Raw genomic sequence first — 27777 nt, 5'->3', positions numbered from 1 at the left:
ACACGAAGGGGTTGATGACAGTAGTGAAATTCCACCGACTCGCAACAGAATGCACGAAACAGACAGCCGACAAGCATGAATTACTGCTGTGCGCAGTACAGCGTAAGTAAACTCTTGTTGCAGGCGCTGACAGTTCTTGTCGGAGTTCACGCGTCCTGAGAAATTGATTATGTGCACTATGCACTGAACAAGACCGGAGTTCATTCCTGCATCACTAGTACACCAATCAATCGAGATTCTGTGAGGTACAAGGCCGCTTCCTGTTTGCACCGGCGTAAGTGAAGCAGAAATGAGTTGCACGCACTACTTAAAATGCGTACACATGCCATATCTATGCTGTGTGGTGAAAATATTCTTCACAATTCTGAATCTGTTGACGTAAAGGCAAATGATGGCTGCACGCTCGCACACAGCGGAAGACACAGCGGCCCATGCACTTGCCGCAGGAAATGCAACCCTCTCGTATGAGGGAGCAGGGCGACGAAAGCTTCGAAAAAAAAAAAAAAAGCCTTAAGCGTTTTTGCGCGTATTTAAGTTTTCTAGCGCAAAGACGCAGCGAACAAGCTATTGCTATGGGAGTCGGTATAGCCTGGTCACTCGTGCATTTTCACGCATATAGCCATCCTTGACTTGTGAAACGCACTTCGCCCCGACGAGGACGACGCCATCTATGCTTAACTGACATTAACAATTAATGATGTCTTCTCCGATCGCACGGGTCATCTCAATGATGCGTTTTCGAAGACTGGTCCATTCAGTGGCGCGATGAGAGACCGTTGCTCCAAACGCCCACTGTACCTGTCGTACTTACTGTATTTACTGAGCTTGCTTTACTTTTTACTTAATTTCTTCGCAAGCACACGCAAGGGGGGGGGGGGGGGGCGGTCCCATGTCTTTGATATACATGTATAGAGTCTGCTTAAACTACCGATATTTATTATCGATCACGTGACATAGAGGCCCCCCCCCCCCCCCCCCCTGATCGGGCCGGTGAACCCCCCCCGAAAAAAATTTCTGGCTATGCCCCTGGTGTGCATATTACTTACCAAGGTGGATCAGCGGTTTTGGTCACCTGCTGCAGAGCACAAAGCCGTGGGTTAGATCCTTGACCACATTACAATGGGGGCCGAATGCAAAAGTGACCTCGTGGAGAGAGCTTTCAGTGCATGTCAAAGGGGCCCTGAATCGCTCCTCGGGCTTGATGCGAAAACACATTCTGCAGACAGAAAGCACACGCTGCTGCAAACATCTCAGCCAAATTTTGCAGTCACGTGCGGCATGTGAAGTTCACAGAGAGCGAAGTTTTTCATTTCTCTCAAACACAAAGGCCTTCTCCTTACCCAATTCGAAGCTGCAGGCAACTGGCATATGTCGTCATATGCAAGATTCCCATAGACAAATCCTATTGGCCGATAGCTGCCAGGGCAGGCCACAGGCTCATGTTACTCATGCATCCAGTGAAGGTATGCGCCTGGGAGGTGCTATTCCTATGGAGCAGCAGTGTCTGGCCCACCCCTTCCATGTCGAGAGCAAAGGTTGCCAACATTATGGCTCTCCTATCACCACCTTGCTGCTGTTCTCACACAACACAAGTCACCGAATTTCTGTTAAATGTAGCAAATGCGACCTCCATTTCCCGGAGTACAGGGACCCCACGCAATGTTAATTAAGAGTCCGGCAGCTCCAGTACAAAGTGCACAACCTGGCAACCAATGTGAGAACCATCAGTGAGCTGTTATGCGTGTTACCAATGTACGCACACGATCGAAAACCGTCTGCAATGCTTTGGGTCATTAAAGTACATGCCGGCAGAAACCTGCACTTGAATTGGTTGCTTTTTACATATGCATGTATGGGTAGATCACAACGATTGTTTCAAGTTAGCCTGAAATTCAAATTAAAGGTTTCGAATATATTACTCATACCTCAACAGTGTCGAGTCAAACTCCTGCCATAACTACCCCAAGGTGAATGCCACAGACACCGCAATAGATTTCAAACACAGTGCTGCTCCAGTGACAAACCTTCTTTATTAGTTCACTTACAAAGTAAATTAGGCATCAAATAGTTATTCTTGCATCTTGAGTCCCAGGATCATGAGAGGTTCAAACTTTGAAGATCCAGAGCAGCGTCATACTGAGAATCTGAAGTTAAGTCTTGAACTGATTTTAAAAATTCCAGTGCCTTGACTCTTTCTTCCACTTCCTTTTTCAATGAAGAAATCCTAAACATAATAGACAGAGAAAAAAAAAGGAAACGTCACAGGAGGCTTCTAAGAGCAATGTCGACTTTAGTTAGCGATAGGTTGGATACTTTTACTATGCAGGGCAGTCTACCCTCCAGTCATAACCAAAAGAGTATACAGCTGGGCAGGAATGCACAGGCAACTGTGGACTGCACAGCAGATGCGACACAAATATGACAGGAACAAACCTCTCTTCCCATTTGTTTTCTTCCCTTATTTGTGTCCTGCCATGTTGTGAAGTTTTTATCAATGTAGTCTCCACCTTTGCTTTTTTTTTACTCGAAGCACTAAGCAGAGTGCATTTCGACCAAAACTACTACCTTAGCCACACCTTGTGCTTTATGAATAGCATTATGCACTACTCTCAGAGCTGTCAAATGTTCTTGGGTGTGTTGATAGCAGTTTGGCAAGAATATCTGGGAGTTTCTCCTTTAATTTTTCTTTGCATTGTGTATTGGGGGTCAAGGGGTGCTAGTTATCGAAGGAACAGAAAGGCAATGTTTGTTTTTCAAAAAAGACACCTTTCATAGCAAAATAAATACTATGAGAAATGTAATCTCAAACAGACGGACCAAAGTAAGGCAAGAAAGTCCCGTCTATTGTGCTTCATCTTAGTCAAATGTACATCACCAAACTGGCCCACAGGTCCATGCTTTTAAAGTCCTCTCATAGAGTGCTCGCTGCTTTCACTAAAGCCTCATTTTCAAGAGAAATAATTATACAGGGTGTTCTATTTTAAGTTTTACGGAATTTTTAGAAATCGCCTGTGGCAGGCAGCATAATTCTTATCATTGAGCGGGGTTATTCGATGAGGCAGACATTAGTAGCACGAGAAATCGAAACACATAATCAACTAATGAACAAAAATTCACTAATTAACATCTTAGTTAATTACTTAATGACACATATTGCAATTTACTAATTGTAGCCAGTGAGCTTGTCAGGAGTATCCATGAATTTCCAGAATGACACCAGTTTGGAGATACGCACCATCAAACTCTCCGTAAAAATGCACTGTTGTTCCACTTCGTTTTTTACCAAAATGCTGTTTTATACATTAAAGTACAAAAGTAACTGGAACGCTCGTGTATTTCATCCCACAATTTGGGAACTAATATCTCGAAACTAGTGTCATCCTGGATTCAAGTGGATGGGTCTTGAAAACTCACTGGCTACAATTCGTAAATTATATATATAGTATATATATATATATATATATATATATATATATATATGTGTGTGTGTCGTAAAGTAATTAACTAAGAATTCCATAAGTAAATGTTTGTTAATTGAATGTGTGTTTCGATTTCTCGTGCTACTAATGTTCGCCTCTTCGAATAACCCAGTTCAACAATAAGAATTATGCTACCTGCCACAGGCAATCTTCAAAAATTCCATAAAACTTAAAAATGAACACCCTGTATATTCTAAGGTCCCAGAAATAATAAGCGAGAGAATATGCATAAACAGCACTGGTCTGACAATAAATCACAAATATGCGATAACTCGCAATACTCAGATTTCATGCATTTACCCCTCTATATGTCTAAATAGCAAATCTCATAACTTGGAAGTCGTAAAACCACGGGAAATTCTTTCAATAGCCAGACTTTCAAGATAAGCTAAATTTTGGCATTCTGTATAACGATTCTTTTCATTTTCCCATTCTTTATGCACTTTGTCTCAGGCCCAAGACGTTTTAGGGATCCTGTGATCGGATCCCACCTGGAGGACGCTTGTCAGAAAGGTCTCTTATCTGGACTGCAGGAAGCTATTAAAGAAGCGGCGCAGACCGATATGTGCACGCTCGTGTGCTCATCGAGGTACTTGCAATTCGACCTGGAGTTGGAGCAACTTCGTGCTATTCGTCGTCGCGCCGAACAAAGATATCGACGCACAAAGTCCATTCACGATCTAAGGACAGCCCGGCGCACTCAAAAGAAGATACAACGCCGCATAGATAAACTGGAATCGGAGCGGTGGACAAAGTATTGTGAGTCCCTTGACCCCCGCAAGCCACTGTCTCAAATATGGAGAACTGTGAGAGGCCTACGTTCTGTTCCGGAACAACGCTTTCCATTCAAGGCACTAGCACTTTTCCAATGCCGACAAGACCTCGACATAGCGGAAGATTTCTGTGCCATGATTACAGGCCAGTCAGCGGGATCAAGTTCCCTTACCTTTGACTATGTTCCGGACACACGGGACTCACGCATGGATCTGCCGTTCACCATTCAAGAGCTCGACACGGCACTTGCCCTATGTAATCGGTCGTCGTCACCTGGACCAGATGGTATTTCTTACCGTACCTTGTGCCACCTCGGTGAACTAGCACGAAGTGCCTTGCTGAACATCTTCAATGAGTCCTGGGAGAATGGAAACGTTCCTCAAGAATGGAAGACCAGCCGCCTGGTACCACTCCTCAAACCTGGCAAGTCTCCTCTAGAGATTACTTCCTACCGCCCAATCGCGCTGGCTAGTTGCATTGGGAAGGTGATGGAACGAATGATCCTCGTCAGACTTGAATGGTACCTGGAACGCTATGAAGTTTATCCAGACGCAATGGCTGGCTTTCAACGTCACCGATGTTCCACTGACAACGTCATCGATTTGGTGAATTACGTTCAACATCAAAAGACGTGTAAGCGATTATCTGTCGCCATGTTCCTCGTCATCGAAGGAGCATATGACAATGTTCTTCATGAGGCTATATTAGAGGCTCTGCAAATGGTTGGCCTCCGCGGTCGGCTTTATCGCTGGACACGCAGTTATTTACATATGCGGTCTCTATTTGTGAATACTGAAGACGGCCCAACTTCTCAACACTATACACACCGTGGAGTACCACAGGGTGGTGTGTTGAGCCCAACACTCTTCAACCTTGTGCTCATTGCCCTCGTAGAATGCCTACCAAATACGGTGAAGTTGTCAATATATGCGGATGACATATGTGTCTAGGCATCTGGCATGACGCGTCCTCAAGCACGTGCAAGGCTCCAAAAATCTGCGGCGTTGATAACGACATACCTTAATGAACAAGGTCTCAAGATTTCCCCAGAAAAATGCGCATTGGTCGCATTTAGCCGGAAACGAATGACACCATACACCATATCCATCAATGGACAAAATATCTCTTACGTCAGAACGCACAGGTTCTTAGGGGTAATCATTGATCGTGACCTGTGTTGGAGTCCCCATGTCACCTACCTAAAGAAGCGCCTGACAGCCATCTCTCATCTCTTCAAGTTTTTTGGAGGAAAATCCTGGGGTACTTCAGTACACGCGATGATGCAACTCTACAGGATGCTGTTTCTTGGGTATCTGAGGTACAGCTTGGCAGTGCTGACCAATACCTGTAGAACTAACATCCGTACAATCGAAAGTGCTCAGACACAGGCACTTAGGGCCTGTCTAAGGTTGCCACGATGTACATCAACATCAGAAACCATTGCAATTGCACATGACTACTCAGCCAAGATTCACATTATTATGGAAGCGCTCAGAGCACACATCAGGCACCTTGCTCGCGCTCCTTCCCACTTTCTAGCCTCACTGCCAGAAGACCGACCACGTGCCTCTTTTTGTCAGACGATACCGCCTTATCGTATATACCTTCCATCAGGTTACACAGCTGCAACGAGAGTTTTGTTAGCTCCTTGGTGCTTGGCTCAGCCACAAGTTCGACTGACAGTGCCTGGAATTCGAACGAAAGCCGAACTCTCAATACCAGCTCTCAAGCAACTTTCGCTGATCATGCTCTACGAAAAATACAGTGATCATACCCATCTATACACTGACGGTTCAACCACCATGGACGGTTCTGCAGGGTCAGTGTTTTTTTCCTGCGAAAGTCTCCACCTTGAAAGTCTCCACCTTCAAGACATCACACCAGACGACATCGACAGCCGCGGAGCTTGCTGCTCCTCGTAGCGCACTTCGCATAATTTGTCAAGCTACTTTGGCAAGACAACAGCAGCACCCAGCCGGCAACCAACCAGGAAGGTGCGGTAGGATTCGAAAAGAGAGCTTCAATGCAAACAAACAAACAAACAAACAAACAAACAAACAAACAAACAAACAAACAAACAAACAAACACACACACACACACAAACTTATATATCGGAAACATCCATACAGTTATTCAAGTGGCAATAATTTTTGTGCCATTCTGCACTTTAAAAGCAGCAACTACGCACATTTGGTGAGTATTTTGATTCAGGCTTCTCGTGCGCGAGATGTCTCTGATCGCAGTTTACGAAAGATGACAGCGTAATCGTTCACTTACAGTGAGTCTTGTCTTGCAAGCATCCTCAGCTAGCATAGGTGCCAACCAGTGTTTCGAAAAGAGGCAACACGCGTAGGGCTGAGGAAAGAGCGATTCAAGCTGTCCGCTAGCACAGTTATTGCTGGAGAGTAAATCTGGCGCTGGTTTAGTGTAACCATGAGGGGGCAACATAGCGGCGTAAATAAAGCTGCAACGTATTAGTTAAACAAGTTTCAGTTGAAATTGGAAATGAAATCACATGCTGAGTTGCAGCGATTTGGCCTTTCGGTAGTGAAGTGCACCAAAAGGCTGGGGCGGTAAACAGTAGACATGTGATGCCAAGGGCACAAGGTATAGTTTTGCACGAACAAGGAGGCTTATGGTAATTCGAATCTGGAAACAAATATTCGAACGTCACACGAAAAATAAAAAAGAAGAGAATAAAGCTATAGGGTAGCACTATGTTTACGATAAGTTCATTTATACTTTTCATATTCAAACACACACACACACACACACACACACACACACACACACACACACACACACACACACACACACACACACACACACCACACACACACACACACCACACACACACACACACACACACACACACACACACACACACACACACACACACACACACACACACACACACACACACACACACACACACACACACACACACACACACACATGTAGACCGCTTATAACGTAAGTCACCAGAGTTGTGAATATCTGTACTATAAGCGGTACCGCACTATAACCAAAACAACGATTTTCAAGCCCTGCACGTATGCAAAACAAGTAGACCACGCAGCCGCGCGTATCCGAGAATCGAAGCGTGCGACTGGGAGTTTCACACCCGTTTAAATTTACAAACGTTGAAAGGTTAATTTACAAGTACCTGTGGTCTTCGCATGAAGGAGACAAAGTAATAACTAAAAAGAAATGTCTCAGTTTCGCACGAAAGGCGAAGCATCATTTGCGATAGCAAATTATTAGAGAGCTATAAGGAGTAGCGATAGTAGTTTTATCAGCTGCATAAACTTGACACATTCGCTAACTAACTGAATGAACAAGTGTGGTGTCAACGCGCACAAGCAAACATGAATAGACTCGATGACCGCAGACAACCACTGTCAAAACGCGGGCGTTGGGAAACGTGGCTGCCGCAGCGAGCGAAGGTTCGTGCGGTCTATCGCTTCAACTGAAACTGAGCGGCGTAAGCACAGCACATACAAAGGTCAGAGCCGTGTGGAGATCGCTTTCAAGATACGGTGTGCGCGACAACACCGACAGCCGGCATAGGCATGAATGCATTTGTTAGCAGAGTAGAATCGCCCCCCCCCCCCCTCCCTCCCGTGTTGCCTTCCCGCTTTGCTCCTTCGCGTGGGAGATTGCGTCGCCAGTTCCCCTTGCCCCAGTTGCAAGATACGCATTTGGTACCGCAGCACAGCGTCGCCCCCCCCCCCCCCCCCCCCACTTCCTCCCATACCCCCATGGCCTTTCACACGACGGAAGTCACATTTTATCTCCTCTGTGCATTCGCTTTCCGTGATAGCGCACGTCCCCCGCGCGCTTTCACTCGCGCATACTGCGCGCGGCGACGATTTTATCGCCCTTGGACTCATGCTCCTCCTCCGCATCACCCTCGTTGATCTCCTCTCCCATCGGTTGGCGCACCTCTTTGAGAAGCGTGCTCGCTACCGCCCTTGTCGGCGAGATTTTCCCGCGGAAGCCGCATTATAACCGGTATTTCGTCTCACGCGGCTGTACTGTGAGCGGTATGCGTATACATGGAGTGGTATGGGAAAATTAACGGGAGTCTGAAAAGGCCGTACTATATCCGGTCCTGCACTATAAGCGGTTATGTTATAAGTGGTCTATACTGTATCATCCGAAATACGTCCGCCACAGGATCCCATTTCGGATGTCCGATGGATGTACAAATTTGTTTTTTTTGGATATCCATCGGACGTCTGTTATATTGGAAAGGGATATCCATAGGACGTCCGACGAATATCCATGGATATCCATGGTTGCTTGGGTAACACCACACTCGGTCTACACTGCTAAAGCTATAGTGCAAGGTTCTTGCATAAAAGCTGAAGAAAATAGTTGCAGCACTTCGTGTTTTCTGACAATAGCACAATTACCAATACATCTTCGCTTGCAGTTCACAGAATGGAATTTGAGGCATACATCATAGCTGAAATCAGCGGCAGTGATATCCTCAAACACTCATTATGTCTTCCCTACGTACATACACTCTTCCCTGTGTACGGACGATGACGTGCGCAGCAGAAACATTCTGTTGACTGCAGTGCCATTTTTGTGTCATGATGTGGAGAAAAGGTGAACTACGTTTAGTCGGGACATCTACTCCTCTAGCCACCATACCAGTGGTTTAAAAGGGAAAACACTGCCACTTCATTTTCAATGTTAATTAGATCTTCAAATGAAGTACACTCTACCCTAACTTTTTGGATATACATTGAGTGGGTTCATCTGGATCAGGCACTGGCTCAGAATTAAGGAATAATATATACAGAAATAGAAAATTATTGAAAAATCGCTATGACCACAAAGCTTTTGCGTGCATGTTCTTCGTGTGTGTTAAAGGGACACAAAAAGAGACTAGTACATTGTGTTGTAAAAAAAGTCGGACTGAACTTGCGAAGAAGTTTCAAGAATTTTTACTGAACCAAAACGAGCGAAATGCCCAAAAATATTTTGCAATAAGTGACGTCATGCTATTTGGGGTCTCAGCCCGAAATTCAAAAATGAAACTTTGACCATCATTTTCTATTTTATTAATCAACCTATTATACCATGAAATCAGGAAAAGTAGAGTTCTTCAAGAATACTTTATCTGTCTAAACTGATTGTTTCTTATAAATGCTTTCTATTTTAATTAGGCGTATCTTAGCACTTCTGGCTGAGAGACCACTTCCCAATTCTGTGTGCAACAAAATATGTTTTGAATACAAAAACACAAAGAGGCTTAACTCCTCTGTTGCATGAACATGTAGCCTGGAATTGGGAGGCCCACAGTACAAGTAGCACTTGAAAATACACAGTGGATCACTTGACTCCTGGCCGATTGCTCAGGAACCAGTAAAATCCTGATATTTTGAAGTTTCTACATTTTAGAGTTTCCTGGTGTTACGGATACAATCAGCAAAGCAAAGGCAAGCATTCACTACACTACAAAATAAATATTCAAATTTAAAAGCAAACAATCTGCTTGTAGATGTTTATTCTGCTATTCCTTACATCCCTTCACCCTACAACACACTGAGCTAGCCCTAAATGGGTAACTAGGTTGAAAAAGAATTACTGAACTGATCAGTTTTATTCTCCGAGTCCCAGAGGATACCCAGCTGATCTCTACCTTCTGCCTCACCTGTTCTGCAGGTGAGGTTCCAATAATAAGCATGCAGTGCACATGAGAACAGAGAAGCCTGCAATGACTGCATTTCAGGGAGCTTTCAAAAAAATTACTCTCCTTAGATGGCTGTTTGAAATGCCTCTCTGGACAGACCGGGTCTATTTCAAAGCACAGATTGCAACAGGAGTTTCCCTACTTGACTAGTTCCTTTTCAGCGTCCTGGGTCAATTTAGCAAACTCTAGCTCTGCCTTGCAAGCGTCAGCTAGAGCCAGGGGCTTTAGAGATTCGCTCTTCGCAGCCATTGCCAATAGACTTGAGTCCAGCTCATCTGCAATGATGAAACAGGAAACAATAAACACGAAGCGCAGCAAGAGTGATGGTGCCGACAGACGGCCAATACAGTCGAACAACGAGAAGCCTCGCTTACTCTGACAGTCACCTTTATTAGTGTCTATTTTCTTTTGTTCCAACGTCCACGGTTCTACACTCTTTTGGAGTTTCCATGTTTCCCCCAAGTTGGGTTTTTTCCCGTGTAACCTGGACATAACTAGAGTTTTATTACCAACACTACCAGAAGCCCAATTGGTGCTTCATTTGTATCCCTAGTACAGCAGAAGATGTGGACAACACACGGGCTGCTAACTTGGCCATAAGCTCTGCGGAGTATGTGCCTGTGCTTTCTCTTAAAGATTGAAGTTAATTGCTGGTTCGTACTGTAGCATTCCTTTACACTAATTTAATGCTCAAAGTTTGGAAACACCGCAGTTTTTGCACAATTCTGTATCATACAAAAAAAAATTTTAAAAGAGGCTAAACGGCAACACCAGATCAGCTTAGAATGTTAATCTTTAAAAACACAATTTTCATTATTTGTCTTAAAACGCTTGATTGTTAGCCATAGAAAATTGAGGCCGAGCTTGCCTTTCTGAATTTTGCAACAAAATTTCGGCATCATTAAAGGGTCTTAAAATGCTTTTCTATCTAATCACAAAATGACCTCGCTATTAAAGGATGTCTCCTGAATATCACGTAAGTAAAATATTTCAAATCCCATCAACTATAAGCGAAGTTGTCGCACCAATACCTGGCTTTCTCTCTTGGTCTCCGCTAGTGCGCTGGAAGCTACACAGCGGAGAGGTCAAGAAGGCAAAGAACCTTCCTGAGTCTCATGACGGCGAAAAGGGCTCCTCGCGGCCAGCTGTGGCGGCTGCGATAGACTACGCTATGCAGCACACCGCAGCAGATGCAGCTACACGCAATTGTCTTTTTCAGATTGCACACACATATAGGTTTCATTTATTTAACTCAAAATTAACAATTACGTATTACTGAGAATGCTCTCGCCATCACGACACTGTCAAAAGCCAGCAAGTCAAGGAGAGCCGGTGTGGAAACTTCAAGCCAGGTTTCGCCACCTATCTTTTAACAAGAAGCAATCCCCGACTCATACCAGGCTCTTTGCGGTAGGTGTGTAAGTAGATTCCTGTCTTGTATTCTTTCGGCCTCTTCAATAAAAAAAAAAAAAATTAGCACTTGATGGGGGTATCGAACCTTGGCACACCAACACAACAGCCTCGTGCTTAAAACATTAGGCTGCACTCGTGCACATATTTCTTTCGTGCCAAAGGGAACTCACTCTTTCAGGCACAAGCGAGAGCCCATGCATGCGTGTGCCAGTCTCCATTTGATGACGAACAATTACCACTGTCATTCACGTGCATCACGATGCACAGCAACAAGTACTACATACTATCATACTAGTACATACAAGTACCAACGTGTACTATCAGAAATTTCCCGATTGGTTCTGCTCATTATATAGGGAAAGAATCTTGTTCATAAGATTACAAGCACAATGTGAATAGTGGTGTAGGTTCTCGAATGTGTGCGACTGACAACTGTGTTGGCCGCTATTGTGGTTTAGGTGTTGCTTTTTTACTGGGCAAAGGAACTTGAGAAGAAGGTAAGGAGCATGAAAGGAGCGATGCAATGAAAAATGCCAGGCACAACATTAAGAGACAGGAAAGTGGCGGTGTGGATTAGACAGCAAACAAGGGAAGCCAATATTCTAGTTGACATTAAGAGGGAAAAATGGAGCTGGGGAGGTCATGCAATGCGTAGGGCAGATAACCAGTGTTCTATTAGTTACAAAATGGGTGCCAAGGGAAGGGAAGCGCAGTCGAGGATGGGAGATAGTTAGGTGGGGTGATAAAATGAGGTAATTTACAGGCATAACTTCGAATCAGCTAGTGCAAGGCATGGGTAATTGGAGACCGCTGGGAGTGGCCTTCATCCTGCATTGGACATAAAAAAATAGGCTGCCGATGATATTTTACTGGGCACAAGTTCATCCAATAATAAGCTAGATTCTTAACAGTTTGATAGTGTTCTCCTTTTCAACGCCACTACAATGTGACAATATATTAAGCTTACTCGTACTTTAAACACTGAAAAAGTTTGATTGAAGCATTTCTGCTACCATGAGGCTCTGGTGCAGATGCACAGCTCATGCAAAGACGTAAACATACTTCTTAACTCATAAATTCCGTCCCAATAGCAAAAAATCTTTAAAAAAAAGAAGAAAGATATATCCGCACAGTTTTTGCAGTTCCCTATCAGGTTAAACCTTTAAAAGTAATGCCTCCAACATATTCTAGAATCAGATTTGCTTTTGCTATTGGCTACATTGAAATAAATGGAATGCATGCAACACGAAAACAAAGTAGGCAAAAGGAGGAACTACCTTTACTGGAGGACTTGGCATCTCTGATGGCCACAACGCCAGCATTGCAGTGTTGCCTGTTCTGTTCAGCTAGAACATCCTTCAGATGATCCAAGTTGCTCTCTTTAGTCTGCAATGTCACAAAAACAGCGATGTGCAATACCACTGGTGAGATACACTCATCCTGTTGGCCAAGGTGCTAGTTTTTGCATTTGCAGAGTGTAACAACTCTGACCCTTAAACTAGGCAGCTTTCAAACACTGCGAACCCTACACAGATGCCAGAAAAGTGTGCATCGCCAGACAAGAAGACCTGCACCTCTATTAGGTTTTTTTCTTACACATGCAGTCTACATCTAAATGAACAAGAAGCTTTTAATAGACATATTTTTTTTTAAACTAAGGAAATCTGTACTACATGTTTTGTATGTAAAAAAATTACAGCTGGCGAGTGTCAGTAGTGCACCCCAGATCTCTGCTGGGGGGAGGGGGGGGGGGAGCAACCCAGTACAAAAAAAAAAAAAAAAAACACACACACACAATTGACTCCAATTAGCTTTTCCAATAGGAATCAACTGGGACCAATAGGAACCAATTGGAAAATCCTTACTTCCAACCGGTTACGATTGGGTCAGAGGAGAAACCAATTGGAGTTTCCAATTGAAATGAACTGGACCCAATTGGAACTGATTGGAAAATCCCTAGTTCCAACTGGTTACAATTGAGTCAAAGTGAAACCAATTGAGTCTGGTTGGACTTGCCAATTGGAATCAACTGGGCCCATTGGGAAATCCTTACCTCCAATTGGTTACGATTGAGTCAGGGATGCAACCAATTGAGTCCAATTGGACTTGCCAGTTTGGACCAGCTAGGCCCAGCTTACATCCCCAATCGAGTCTAATTGGACTATGAATAGGAATAAACTAGCTAGAACGTAACCAACTGGGAAATCATACTTTCAGTTTATGAACCCATTCAAGGAAACTGGATGAGTTATAGCCTATATATGCATGCGGTACTGCAACCTGTTTCTGACAGCTGTTGCATTGTGGGGTATATACGTGTATTGGTATTGCCCATTGGTGCAATTGGTCATTCCAACCAATTGGCACCCATTGGGTACAATTGGTCACTCTAACAAAAACCAATTGGTCATGCTCCAGTTGGTTCAATTGGTCCAGTTATGTACTAATTTATGATTGAAAATTTTCCAACTCGTACCAATTGGAAAATTCCCAATTGGAGTCAATTTGCTTTTTTTGACAGGGCATGGTTTTCACTATGAATGACAGCTTCGCAAGCGCAGTACGAATCTAAGGGCGACGTGAATGCTTCGATTTTAACGGCTATGCTATACTGCGAAGCTACTCCGACATCAATTGTGACTGGATGTGCCCGCTACATAAGGCATTTCATAATCGATTATGCGGGAGAGGGGTAAAAGCAGGATAGCTAATAAGGGAAGAAGTGAGAAAAAATAGAAAACTACCAGATATGTAGTGGGAAAAAGCTTTAAAAATGGTTTATTCAGCCATCTGCCAATGGTGAGTTGCTTTACTTCCTATACTAGGTGTCCCAACTATAATGCACCAATATTTAAAAATATGCAAATGACATGGTGCTTTTTGACACAGAACAGTACATTTTTACAGCAAGTTTGATGGCGCATATCTCAAAACCCATGTCATCTTCAGAATTCGTTCCAAGTAAATATGCCTTGCAAACTCACTACAATTTGTAAATTGCAATATGTGCACAAGTTTATTAGTTAAAAACCTAATTAGTAAATTTCAGTAATTAATCAACCATGCATTTTGATTTTTCATGGAAATGATGTCCGGCTCTGAGTAATCGAGCTCAAGGACTAGAATTGTGCTACATGCCACTAGTGATCTTTAAAAATTATTGGCAGTCTTCACAAAAACACCCAGTATAAAGCAGCCTACCTGCAAAATTTTACACTTAATATACGAGTGAATGTTTCGACAACAGATGTAAAAAAATAGGTATTTTTAATACCAAAAGTTTAAAAAAAGATCTTGTCATTACAGCTTGCAATAAAGTATCCAGAACCTCGAAAGTTGAAAACAAGTGAAGCATTGGACATGACTTCAGAGATTGGGTGGCGCTCGCAGCATGTCAAACATTTTGGAGGTCATGGTGTTGTTATGCATCATATCCACTAACCAGCAGATGCCCATGCTGTCTGCATGCGTGCTATTCATAGGCTGTTAATGAAAAAAATTGCTTAGAAACCATCAACGATGATTGTCAATGTAAGCGAATAGCCCGAGCAAACAAGCAAACAAACATTTTCCTTGCAGAGGAGTCCGACCATCGTCGACCAACCACGAAAATGGCTAAAAGAGCCAAAATAGGCTATTCACTTTAAAAAATGAGCCAATCATCAGTCCTGCAGCTTGGTCAAGATTGCTTTGATAGTATATAGTACAGTGTGCCTAGCAAATTTCTTTTTCAGAATTCCCTAGTTTTCCATGACTTTTGCAGCAAAAATTCCATGACAAAACAATAGCAGCAGCATCTGTCTTGGCGTAGAAAGATGCTTAGGCTTAGGATACAGTGAATTCATCAAACACACATCACTTCTAGTCAAAAATGCATATTTTAAGTTCGTGTACCTGTGCTGGGCACCAAGACCACAAAAGACGAGCTTTATCATGTCACAATTCTGGAACTTCTGCAGGCAAATGCTCTTTAATTTATGTAGCTAGATTATCATTTGCAATGCCATACGAGCAGATGGCATCCAACAAGATCAACTGAAGCATTGCAGGGCGTCCGAAATTTCTGCCACCATTATGGACGGTTTGTATGGGGTGTGTGATCATGCCATTAGGAATCTGAATAACAGTACAACTGTAAACAAGGTCCGAATCATCAAGCAAAAATATCAATTAAAATTCAATTGAAACGTTGGTTCCCACCTGCACTTAGCACAGTGTATGGTCAATGGACTGCATGCCAATGCTCTGCGAGCAAAAACAGGCAGCAATATGGCCATCCACATGTACTAGGTGCGGGTGTCAACCAGCTTTTGAAAGTGCGTGCATCCCGAGGACTTATCGCAAGCAACGAGCAAGGGAAATCTTTGAAGCCTTTGCAACTGATCACAGGGTGGCATCAGGTGTCAGCATTCCATATGTTGGGTTAAGTGATAGAGAAATTGCCCACTTGTGCAATTAAGGCACATATTGTACGTCAAACTTTATCAGCGGATCAGTATTAGTTCCCATGCTTTCTTTCTCTTCTAAGGTCTAAAAGCTGCCTTGCACAAAACAGACCTTCATTTGATAGCCGGCATTTCATCTAGTGTCTTTCTGTTTAGTCTCGTTCTTAGCACTGTTTGCTTCCAAATACCTTTTTCAACGGTTCAGCAGGAGCTTACTTCATCGCAGAAGATTTGGCTTATGCCACATAGCTGCCCTATAGTAGCCAATTAGTAGACACATTATTACGACTGGGTTTTAATAGTGTAACAAAATGTACTAGTGCAGGTGTCAGGGCAGCTATGCACTTTCGGTCTGTGCTATGTCCTCCATCTATGGTCTCTGCATGTTGATACCCTGTGTGTGTGACAGCGCAACCCATTAGATTTGTTACACCAATAAAAAGACTGTAATAACTGCATGTTTATATTGGCCACAATGCAGCTGCTATGCAGCATCAACTGATCTAAAAAAAAAGAAAAAAAAGATTCCAAGGACCCCTAAGCACTTTATAAGTTGTGAATGTGAAAGCACTAAATGTGAACACCACTGAGCAGCCCTTCGAGTGAACTCCACGCGGGCAGGCGAGTGCGTTGAGACGCTTGGCCAATGCCTCCTAGATAGCCCAAGGCCGGTGCACTTTGATCCATGATGTCATGCTACCTTGCCCAACTGCCATAGAATCTAATGGAGTAAGCCACGGTGATTTTGACGTCACCGCTTTCGTCACGCCAGGCTTGACAATAGAAATTTCGGTCCAAGTAGCATGATGTCATAAAGCTGAGTGCAGAGGCCTGCTATCTAGGAGTCATTAGCTTGGAACATTTTGATTTGGCCTTACCGAGGCGGAGTTAGAACGCAGGGGAGAGATTGCGCAGACAAGGAACGGGCAGATAACACAGACTTCTGAGAGCGAGGGTGACGTGGCGTCGCAGCGATGCCTTCTCCCTTGACGCAACACCTGATGCACTATTGCAGCAGCAGATATCCCCTTTCACCTGCTGTGCTTCGTTGAGGTGTGCTTATGACGTGGTGTTGCAGCCAATGGGAATTTAGGTGGCGTTTTTGCTTGTCCAGACAACAGACGCTGGCTTTTCTGCTCAATGGGCCATTTGATGCTTTCGCATAAAGAAAGAAAATACTGCTCTGTGGCGAGCCTTTGGATTGTCATTGGTGTGTACCCTACGTGCCAAGTTAGCCCCTACTGCTATCAATGTCCTTCATCGCAACAAAACTAGATGCTTCATGTACACAAGCCCTGCATATAAACAACTGTACAGCGGTTATTGAAAGTCAGTTGTCTTGCAAGTGCTGCAAGAAGCGAGTGCTGCATGTAATTTACGAATCCATTCCTTACTGTCATGATTGAAAACATAATTATTGTGCAAGAAAGCTTACTTGCAGTGCTGCAAAGAGCCTAATAACTTTGCAGAGAACTGAACTGCATGAATTTGCTACTTGGGCAGCTTAATCAGTAATTTTCCCATAACATTGCACACTGAAATTCCATGACTTTTCCAGGTTTTCCAGGTTGCTAGACACTCTGTACATATAAACAATTTAGCCGAAGTGAAATTTCGTTGCAGTAGGCCTTTAAGTGCTTTGAATGTCCTGTAGTGGATTACTGCAGTAATGCGCAGGTGCTCTTTTGCTGCGTCCTTTGCTCTGTCTGGCGTTAACTGACTGGTCTGTTCAGCATAATATATGATAAGGGTGCCAGAAAAAGAAACAAGAAAATTGCTGATGCCAGCCTCCTCATCTACCGATACGCTGACCAAGCCAGTCGATGTGCACTAGCTATAACCAAGCAAAGTCACATTAATTCAAGCTCCATAGAGAACTCACACTTGATGCAAAATTAATCTCTTTTTTTTTATTCACTTGGGTTGCAATGTGGCGTAACGTCAGATTATAGTTGATCACCCTGAGTGGTGCGCATGACAGGCCCATCTTAAGGCTCTTTTGGAGCTCCTTTGAGTTACTTTGTGTGCTGCCGTAGGGAGCAGAGCTACATGTTGATTTTCCAAGTGGCACTCCCGCTTTCGTTTGCCAAGTGCAGTCAAATGGTTCTATAAACAGTCATGCAATGCAGAGAAGGGACAGTTAAACAACATGGGTGATGACAGCGCCACCTCCTAGTCACATTTTAGCCCTGTGACTGATGACTAAATTAAATGAAATTAAATTACCGGGTTGAGCATCTCGAGACAGAGAGAGAAATAGATGTTAACCAGAAAACTGTGTGGTAGGCTAACCTACACTAAGGAACAGAAAGGCGAAACTTAACAGTGGGTTATGAGGGATGCCGCAGTGGAGGCATCCGGGTTAATTTTGATTGATACTTAATTCAACACATGGCGCCACCACACTTATGTGGGAAAGAGTTAGTTAAATAGGGCTTATTAGCCCAAAAGTGACTTAGGTTATGCTGTGCCAGCCACAGGGTGTTCGAAAAACATGTGCAAAAGCAGCAAAAGCTGCATCATTCTACAGCTAATGTAAAAAGCCTGTTTCATCAAAAATCATAGCAACTCAATCAGTGGCACCAGTGGATCAACTCCTAAAATTAAAGCGGGGTGTAAAGGCATGTGTAGTTGATATAATTTGTGCAAAAGCTTTCATCTCTTGTTTCAATATGTGTGCATGTCAGTAAAATGTGCATCACTGTCAGCAGTTCTTGGCAATTGTCGCATGTTGGTGGGTTTTCTTTTCTATGTAAATTGTGTGTGAGGTGTGTGTGCCCAATATGTAGTTGGCATGCAACTACAACAATTCGTTCCTAGTGATTACATGACTTCCACTTGCCAAGCATGGGTTTAGCTAGATGTAGTAGCTTGTTGTTTGCGCAAGAGTTCCATTCGTGTTGCCATGTTGAAGTCAAGGCCTTCCGAATTGCTTGGACACTATCTTTGTACCAAAGTATCGTGTTCGTTACGCCTTTGTAAGCTGCCATAGACGCACATCTATCTGCTGCTTCATTACCCGGCATCCCAACATGGCTTGGGATCTGGCAGAAGCGAATTGATCTCCCATATTTGTTAGAAGTCACCATGTTTAAAACATCGCCTAGCAGGAGCTCACACTCAGATTTCAGATGTAGAGCCTTTAGTGTACTCAACGAATCAGTGTATATGACTATGTTTATTCTAACTGCAGTCCATAAAGCATAAATTTCAGCAGTGAAGACAGAGAAATACTGTGGTATTCAAATACGTGTTTCCCAATTTTTTCGTTATGGCCCCAGCACCCACGTGTTCTTGTGTTTTAGAACCAACTGTGTCCTGAAGAGCGTGGAAATCTCGTACTATGTGTTCTTGTGGGGTGTGCCTTTTCTTTAGATGTGTCAATGCCAATCACATAACTGTGTAAAGTTGCAGCACGGGGGCAATCATCGTGGCTTTTTAGTAACATGGAGAACCAGATCAAGAATGTACAACAGTATTCCTCATATTGTAAGACAAGCAGCCTAATCATGTTCAGTGCATTTGTATAGTGTAAGCGTGAGTTGCATTATGTGACGACGTTGTAGCATATGTGTTGTGGTGATGACTGAATTCTGAGTACATAGTAAAAAATGAGACGCTCTGCGCTGCTGTAAGGGAGGTTCATTACAGTCAACGTATAAACTTTGGACAGGTGATGTTCTGTAAGCACCACTTAGTCTGAGATTATGCACTGGATCAAGTTGTCGAATGTAAGACTGTCTGGCTGAGCTATAGATTACACAACCACAGTCCATAAGACTACACACAACAGACCAGTAAATATATAAGAGGCACGTTCGCTCGGAACCACTGAGTTTATGAGAGACCAATTTGAGAATATTCAACGCATTATTTGCCTTAATTTTTGCTGTATTTATGTGGGCCAGGAAGTTTAGCTTGGTGTCAAAGGTTACTCCTACAAATTTATAATCTTGTTTGACCGGCAGTGTGGCCTCATTCAATTTCAGAACTTAGTCGCAGTGTAGCCCTCATTTCTGAGAAAACAAAAGATAACTGTTTTCTGGGTGGAGAAGCAGAAATCACTTTTGTTAGCCCATTGTGCAAGCTTACTTAGTGTGATTTGTAGCTGCCTCTCACAGGTTTACAACTTTGAGGCGCGTCAAGCCACTTGCAGATTGTCGGCGTATACAGAGTGCACAACAGACGACGGTATAACCTTATTACCGGAATTAATTTTTACTATGAAAAGTGACATGCTGACAGCACAGCCTTGCAGAGTGCCATTTTCTCATGTACTAAACGTACAGCTAAACCTTGATATAAGGAATTCGATAAAATCGGCAATTTGCTTCATTATATGAAAATTCGGTTATAGTGAAATTCGACCTTTTATGCAAATAAGTAGTCACCAATGATTTTTGTTTCGGAAAGCGCCGCAAAATTTTCCGAATTATTAGGCAATTGGAAAAGAAAAATTTCAATGAGGAAAAATGTCATTTTGTTGAATTTGAGAGTCGCCGATGAAAGATACAGTTTCATGTTGTGTCAATGATGTCTTCACATTGGCGCTACGAAGCGAAGCCAGCCACGCTTTCGCATCCACTCCGCCCCCGCGACTGAGTGTCACCCGCAGTGGGACGACGCTATCATGAAAAGCGTTGGCGGGGAGCGAATGCCTCAATGCATCTTCTAAACTAGAGATTACGCAACCTCCAGTACTGAACACGTGGGAACCATGATGCCACTCCATCTCGACACCCCCCTCTTTGCACATGCGGAAAATTACATCTAAAACAGGGTGCGCGAGCTGCGTATGCACTCAGCCGCTTTGACAGCCATGCAAAGCTATGGCTGTGTTAGAAAAGGAGACGTGCAGCAAGCTGCTCCCCCCCCCTCTCTCTCTCTCTCTCACGCGTGCTTGATCACGTTACTGCGAGCTCGCTCCCCTCTCCCTTTTCCCCTTGTTTGCGCGGGTCGACAACATTCATCAAGCAACCATCCGTCTCGGCTGATCCTTGCATTCTTTCATTTGCACCCAAAGTATACAGCGTGCGGGGCACGATAGGGTCTTCTCGCACTTCGAAGGTCTTCGCGCTCTCTCCGCTTCGAAGGTTGCTCTTGGTCGCATGGCGCGCAATTTGAGATCTGCATTCGCAAGCAGCTGCTTGTAATTTAAGCATTTGACCACCAGCACCTGCAGACGTTTACATTTATTAAAGCACAGCTCTTAGGTGCCCGTTCCTCAGGTGAGCGTTGGCGTTGTCCCTCATAACCGAGCGAACGAGCACAGCGAAGGATGAAAGCTAATGTGGAGTGCACCAGGAGATGAAAGACGGTGATAGCGAAGAGCGCTAGGAGAAAGCGGAGGAGGAGGGTGCAGTGGAACCATGAGGCGGTAAGCGGCGGAGGAGGGTAGAAGAAAAACGTAGTGCCACGCAAGACGGGCTGTGAGGCGACGATGGCTATGAGATGGCAACAGAGTAGCACGCGTCGTCTGTATTGAAAAGTGCTGTATGAGCAGAGGATAGTCTGTGGTGGCTGCTGTGAATCACGGCCATGCGTCACCCATGCGCTGCCTTTCGCGATTTCCGGATTAGCGAGGCAGTCGAGCCACACTTCGCTCCATTTGCAGTGTGCCGCACGAGACAATTGTCCGCGCCAGCCAATACTATATCACGAAATGAAAACACGTATAGAGTTGCGCTCAAATTTTGCATCAGGGAGTATCGTAAAAGTCGGTGAATTTTTGTCTCGGTATTCCTTCGCGGCGACAGTGAAATTTTGTTATATTGAAATCGTGTATACACACACTTTATTATATCGAGCTAATAAATACATGGTGCACTATGAACAAGAAGTTATAAAAAGGTAAATACTTCGTTATATTGAGCACTTCGTTATATTGAAGTTCATTATATCGAGGTTTAACTTTATATGACAGTACTATGCCGAGACATACTTGAAATGTTCTATTAGACATGAAATCAACTAGGCAGTGCACCATTTCACCATGGATCTGGAGGTCTGCCAGGTCTCTTAACATTCTATATCCCAACGTGGTATCATTAGGCTTTTTCTAAATCAAAGAAAACTGAAAGACAGTGTTGCTTGTGTAAAAATACACATCGAATTTCATGTTCTTGTCGGACAAGATGGTCAGTGGTTGAACAAACCTTTTTATATCCGCACTGGCGAGGGTCTATTAGGTTTCTTAATTTTAAAATAAATGAGAGCCTTATGTTAATAATGCTTTCATATGATTTTGCCAGATAGCTTGCCAAGGCAATGAGTCTGTAGCTGCTTGTGAATGTTGGGGATTTACCAGCTTTTAGAAATGGAACTATGTACTATTGCTTTTTTCCACTCTTCCGGCATTATCCCAGATTATGTTGAAAAATTCAAGGAGAGCCTCTAAAGATGTTTGGGATAGGTGTGCCAGCATGGAGTAGTGAATACGGTAGTGGCATACCATGGCACTGCCTTTTTGCCTGCAGAAAGGGCTGTTTAATTCCTGCAGTGTAAGGGGGCCGGGTACAGTCGAACCCGGATACATTGGATCTGAAGGGGATCATAAAGTTCGATATATGGGTAATTCGATATAGAAAATTAAAATTTTCAAGGGGATTTTACTGCTGTTCAGTACACACAATAATTCGTTTATGTGGGTTCGATATATCTGGGTTCGACTGTATTATACAGTTAATTTGATGCACCAGTAGTAGGCAGCTTATGTTTTTCAGCAGACTCTTTATACCTAGTTTAAAAATTAAACATAACACAAAAATTATGGAAGCTGCAGAAATAGACCACATGGAGAAGCACTAGCTTCTTTGATAGCGATCGATTTCTCGATCCTAGCGATGCGATAAATCTCGCCTCATGCGCAATAACTTAGTTGTTATGCTCGTTATTTAACTGTTCTATCTTGTTTCAAAGATGACGACCTTTTATGACTCTTGCATGTCTTTGCTTGTTTAATATTCTGTTGTGGCATCACATTTTACAGGATCACTGCGGCAGCACATTTTGAAGTCCCGATTTCTGTGCGTGATGACTCATCAGCGGGCCACTCGTCATGTCCCTCTGGTGCATAGCAACATACCGGTCAGTCAACGGGGAGTTGCACTCTATTGGAGCTTCCTGAAAGTGCAGAGAGGTGGCTCCACGATGCGTCAAATCACAAGCAACAAGTATCTTTCCTATCCGTTGATGCCGAGCAAAGACATCGCTAGCGCATTGCAGGAAAGACATGCATGGCTGGACAAGGGGATTAACTACCATGACACACCGGGCAGTGAAAGTCTTGTTTGTATGAGGAATGGTTCACTATTATATAGTTCTCAATCATAGAACTGTTGAAAGCAGTGCTTGTGCTTCTGTTCACAGTTGTCAACGTTGCGGTGCAAAGTAATAAAAAAATGGTAAAAGCCAAATAGCACGAACCCTAATGTTACATTAGGCATAGGTAACCTACGGGTCAAGGCGACCAGAGTTATGCCATTCAGGTAGAGAGGTTACTTACCATTTCCTCAAGCTTGTTGGCGTTTTCCAAAAGCTGTTTGGAGAAGGCAATCTGAGCATTTATCTTCTTTGTCTCTTTCAAAGCCTCACCTATTTCATGCATGTATTCAAGTTTGCGAGCCTGTAATTCAGAGAATACAATCACTGCTAAAGGCATTGACATCAAACACTGCAGTTGAAAATTTTTTAAAAATTCAAAACGTTTTGCCGTAAATACAATTGTAGGATTGAATGGAACAGCCATTCTCACAAGTGACAACACAAACGTGGAGAAACAACAATAGTGTACTGCAAGGGAAGGGAAAGCGCTGTACACATTATGATTGATTGATCGAATGAGTCATGGGGTTTAACGTGCCAAAGAAGCAGTGGGGCTATAAGAGATGCTGTAGTAGGGGACTCTGCATGAATTTCGACTACCTGGTGTTCTTTAATTGGCACCCAAACCTAAATACATCATCGTTTTCGCATTTGGCTTTCATCTGCAAATGCTAGGGAATCAAATCCATGACCTTGTGCTGAGCACCAGAATGCCATAGCCACTGGCCACCGGGCCATTGCAACAGCAGCTGCACAAATTATGACAACAGAGGTGCCACAGGTCTATGGTGTATCACAGCAAAGCAGCACAACTTTGTATTCATAGTTTATTTGTTTGCGCTTAGTGCAACAAAGGTATAGTACTTTTATATGAAGGTGTAAGTGGCTATGGGGAACCAGCGCTGAAAATTAGCCTGCAGAAAGCAGAGGCATAACGCATAGTCTAGAAGGCGAACGAAACAGCTTTTTAGTAGGACGTGCTGCAATTTTGTGTTAACAAATTCACCACTTGCTCTTGAGGTACATGTACTATCGACCCAAAAAGTTTACGGACCACGGGATGTCGGAAAACGCTAAATATCCGAGCAGACTTTAAAAGTAGCCAGTAAAACCGTAGATCACAATGTTTTTCGTATATACCAGTAGAGGCTGAAAATGGGAATACCAGGCTGCATTTAGAGGCTGCAGAGATATTGAGCTTTTTGTCAGATCCCTTGGTCCGTAATCTTTTTTTGGTCGATAGTACCTTAAGGCATCTTGAGGTCTGACGTCTGACCTGACTCACTGGAGTGCTACAACGTAGGAGCACACGTGCTCCTCGGAAAGCGCGTGCCCACGGACAGAGCTTGGCTGGACGTGTCGAGCATTAACGAGCTTTAATACAGTGGCATCCCAGTCAAAAAAAGCAATCGCCTCTAATGAGCTTTTCCAATAGGAATCAACTGGGACCAATAGGAACCAATTGGAAAATCCTTACTTCCACCCGGTTACGATTGGGTCAGAGGAGAAACCAATTGGAGTTGCCAATTGAAATGAACTGGACCCAATTGGAACCGACTGGAAAATCCCTAGTTCCAACTGGTTACGATTGAGTCAGAGTGAAACCAATTGAGTCGGATTGGACTTGCCAATTGGAATCAACTGGGCCCATTGGGAAATCCTTACCTCCAATTGGTTACGATTGAGTCAGGGATGCAACCAATTGAATTGGACTTGCCACTTTGAACCAGCTAGGCCCACCTTACATTCCCAACTGAGTTTAATTTGTCTACCAATAGGAATAAACTAGCTAGAACATAACCAACTGGGAAATCATACTTTCAGTTTATGAACCCAATTAAGGAAACTGGAATGAGGTATAGCTATATATGCATGCTGTACTACGGCTATAGCAAACCTGTTTCTGACAGCTGGAATCCTATTTAGGTTTGCTTTGTGGGGAATATATGCCTATTGGTATTGCCCATTGGTGCAACTGGTCATTCCAACTAATTGGTTTTATACCAATTGGTCACGTTCCAGTTGGTTCAATTGGTCCAGTTATGTACTAATTTATGATTGGAAATTTTCCAATTGGTACCAATCGGAAAATTTCCAATCATAAATTAGTACATAACTGGACCAATTGAACCAACTGGAATGTGACCAACTGGTTTTTGTTGGAGTGACCAAGTGTATCCAATGGGTGCCAATTGGTTTGAAACCAATTGATTGGAATGGCCAATTGCACCATTGGGCAATACCAATACACATATATACCCCACAAAGCAAACCTAAATAGGAAAACCTCCAGCTGTCAGAAACAGGTTTTCTCATTCCAAACTCATTCCAGTTTCCTTGAATGGGTTCATAAACTGTCTAGCTAGTTTATCCCTATTGGTAGTCCAATTAGACTCGGTTGGGAATGTAAGGTGGGCCTAGCTGGTTCAAACTGGCAAGTCCAATTGGACTCGATTGGTTCCATCCCTGACTCAATCGTAACCAATTGGAGGTAAGGATTTCCCAATGGGCCCAGTTGATTCCAATTGGCAAGTCCAATCGGACTTGCCAATTTCACTTTGACTCAATCGTAACCAGTTGGAACTAGCGATTTTCCAATCGGTTCCAACTGGGTCCAGTTCATTTCAATTGGAAACTCCAATTGGTTTCTCCTCTGACCCAATCGTAACCAGTTGGAAGTAAGGATTTTCCTATTGGTTCCTATTGGTCCCAGTTGATTCCTATTGGAAAAGCTAATTGTTGTCAATTTTTTTTGACTGGGAATGCAAATGGTCTAATCGCACGAACAAGACAAAACTGCAGCACCAAGAAGGGCACAAGCAAGGCCAAGAGCTACTACTTGTGAGCAGCTTTTGTTTGTGTTCCATTTCTGCCTACCAATGAAGACGTGCTGACCCAAGATTCCATCGAACTTCGGTTGAATTGTGAAGAATGAGCCATTGTTATCCAAGAACAAGCCATTGTTGTAAAGACAGTAACAAGTCTGCGGCTAGTGGTAACAAGTGTTCTTTGCTGGCTGTATATCAGAATGTTCTGCCGAAGTCTGTCTGCATTCGGGTTTGTTGTTTGTAATGGAGAAAACATGCACCATTTTGATAGTGCACCAGTGTCCAAGAATTGAGTGTGTTCATGATGGTGCATACTATTTAATCTTTGGATATAGACACTGTGATGTCTGTTTTTATTTATGTCTTGCATTTTCTGATTAGAGTACCACATGCTTGATGTGAATCGCATTGAATTTCCTTTGCTAGACTGTTACCGCAGGATTATAGCCATCACTTGCGTCGCTTGGTTAATATTCGGTTACCATGCATGTCTATGCCTTAGTGTGGATTTGCATAGTGTGCATCACCAGTAAAAATATCTATGTATCTGCAAAGTCCGAACTTAACACTTGTTTCAATGACCTGCAATGAAGAACAAGGTTGAATAAAATTGCCCTCACGGTGAGTAGTGTCTGCGTGTAGTACAGTGCTCTGCGAATGATAAGATACAGGAAATTTGAAGTGAATGTGTTCCGTCCAACCTTCTGGTGCCTCAACGTTGCATGCTACCCTCCATTTCTCCCTGCCAATAGGGGGCTTTAGTATAGCGCGGGAAAACGCTTATGTTAGCATTAGCGTGCGACGCAACGCTAACGCAAAGAAAGGCTGCACTGCGCGGTACAAGGTAGTGTTTTAGAATAGCGGAACGGAGCAAAACGCTAACGAAAATACACTTGGGCGCCATCTTGAGGCGGATACAGCAAACATGAGCAAACCCTCTCGTTAAGCCTACTCCGCCACTAATCGAGAACGTATATAGAAAACAACGCCCATTTGTCACCTGTACGTCGCTGTCGAAGCATCATCACACAAATCTAAAGCAAACACGAGCATTAGTGGCGAACGAATGAGCTGAACAGTGCAGGCCGACGACTAGATAGATCTAAAGTGGACGGCTCTCGCTTCAACAGGCGCCGCCATCTTGCCCTACGTACGGAATCCCTTGCATGCGTTAGCGTTGAACGCTATATTCCAGAAATAGCGTAAGTACGTAAAAGTTCTGGCTACGTTTACATTCTGCACATGCGCAGTTTGCAGCACGCACCGCTAATGCTAAATCCTTGCGTTTGCTGTTTTCCGCTATACTAAAACTCCCTAATAACCACGATTTTCTGCTACAGCCTAATGATAATTTTGGACATCAGCTGTGTTACAGGGCTCCTCACCAGGTCTGGCCATTTTGAGCTGACAAGTGCAGTGCATACAATGCGTGCTAACAATCATGTCTGCTGAGTATTACATTGCTACGCACCACGGAAAGAGCTGAAAGTTCAAACCAAACGCCGTTTGCCCTTCTCCTTGTGGGCGCCGAGCTCCCAGCTGGAGAGTGATGTCTATATCACAAGTGCTGTACATATATCATTGTGCTGCAATGCCAGAGCCACGATCTGATTACGAGGCACATCCTAGTGCCTCAGGATTAATTTTGACCACCAGGGAATCTTTAATGTACCCCCAATGCATGGGACATGGGTGTTTTTGCATTTCACCCCGATCGAAATGTGGCCACTGCGGCCAGGTTTGATCCTGCGACCTAGTGCTTAGCAGAGCAACACCATAGCCGCTAAGCCACCGCAGTGGGTTGTTA

At 43.6% G+C, this 27777-nt stretch overlaps 1 protein-coding gene across 2 annotated transcripts in view; it reads right to left on the bottom strand.

The window, feature by feature from the left end:
- Window positions 1-2011: 2011 nt before the first annotated feature.
- Window positions 2012-27777, bottom strand: part of LOC119464919 (uncharacterized) — a 44837-nt gene continuing 19071 nt past the window's right edge. For both annotated transcript variants that reach the window (XM_049669080.1, XM_037725791.2), the window contains 4 exons: window positions 23324-23443; window positions 12652-12760; window positions 10104-10236; window positions 2012-2224 (listed from right to left, as the gene is read on the bottom strand). In XM_049669080.1, coding sequence (XP_049525037.1) covers window positions 2095-2224; window positions 10104-10236; window positions 12652-12760; window positions 23324-23443 — 492 coding nt within the window. In that variant the 3' untranslated portion in view covers window positions 2012-2094. The remainder of the gene's footprint in view (window positions 2225-10103; window positions 10237-12651; window positions 12761-23323; window positions 23444-27777) is intronic.

This window comes from Dermacentor silvarum, chromosome 1 (genome assembly GCF_013339745.2).
Source record: "Dermacentor silvarum isolate Dsil-2018 chromosome 1, BIME_Dsil_1.4, whole genome shotgun sequence".
In the NCBI taxonomy this organism is placed as follows: Eukaryota; Metazoa; Arthropoda; class Arachnida; order Ixodida; family Ixodidae; genus Dermacentor; species Dermacentor silvarum.
Note: the sequence above shows the minus strand (reverse complement) of the source record. Positions and strands in the feature narration are given on the sequence as shown.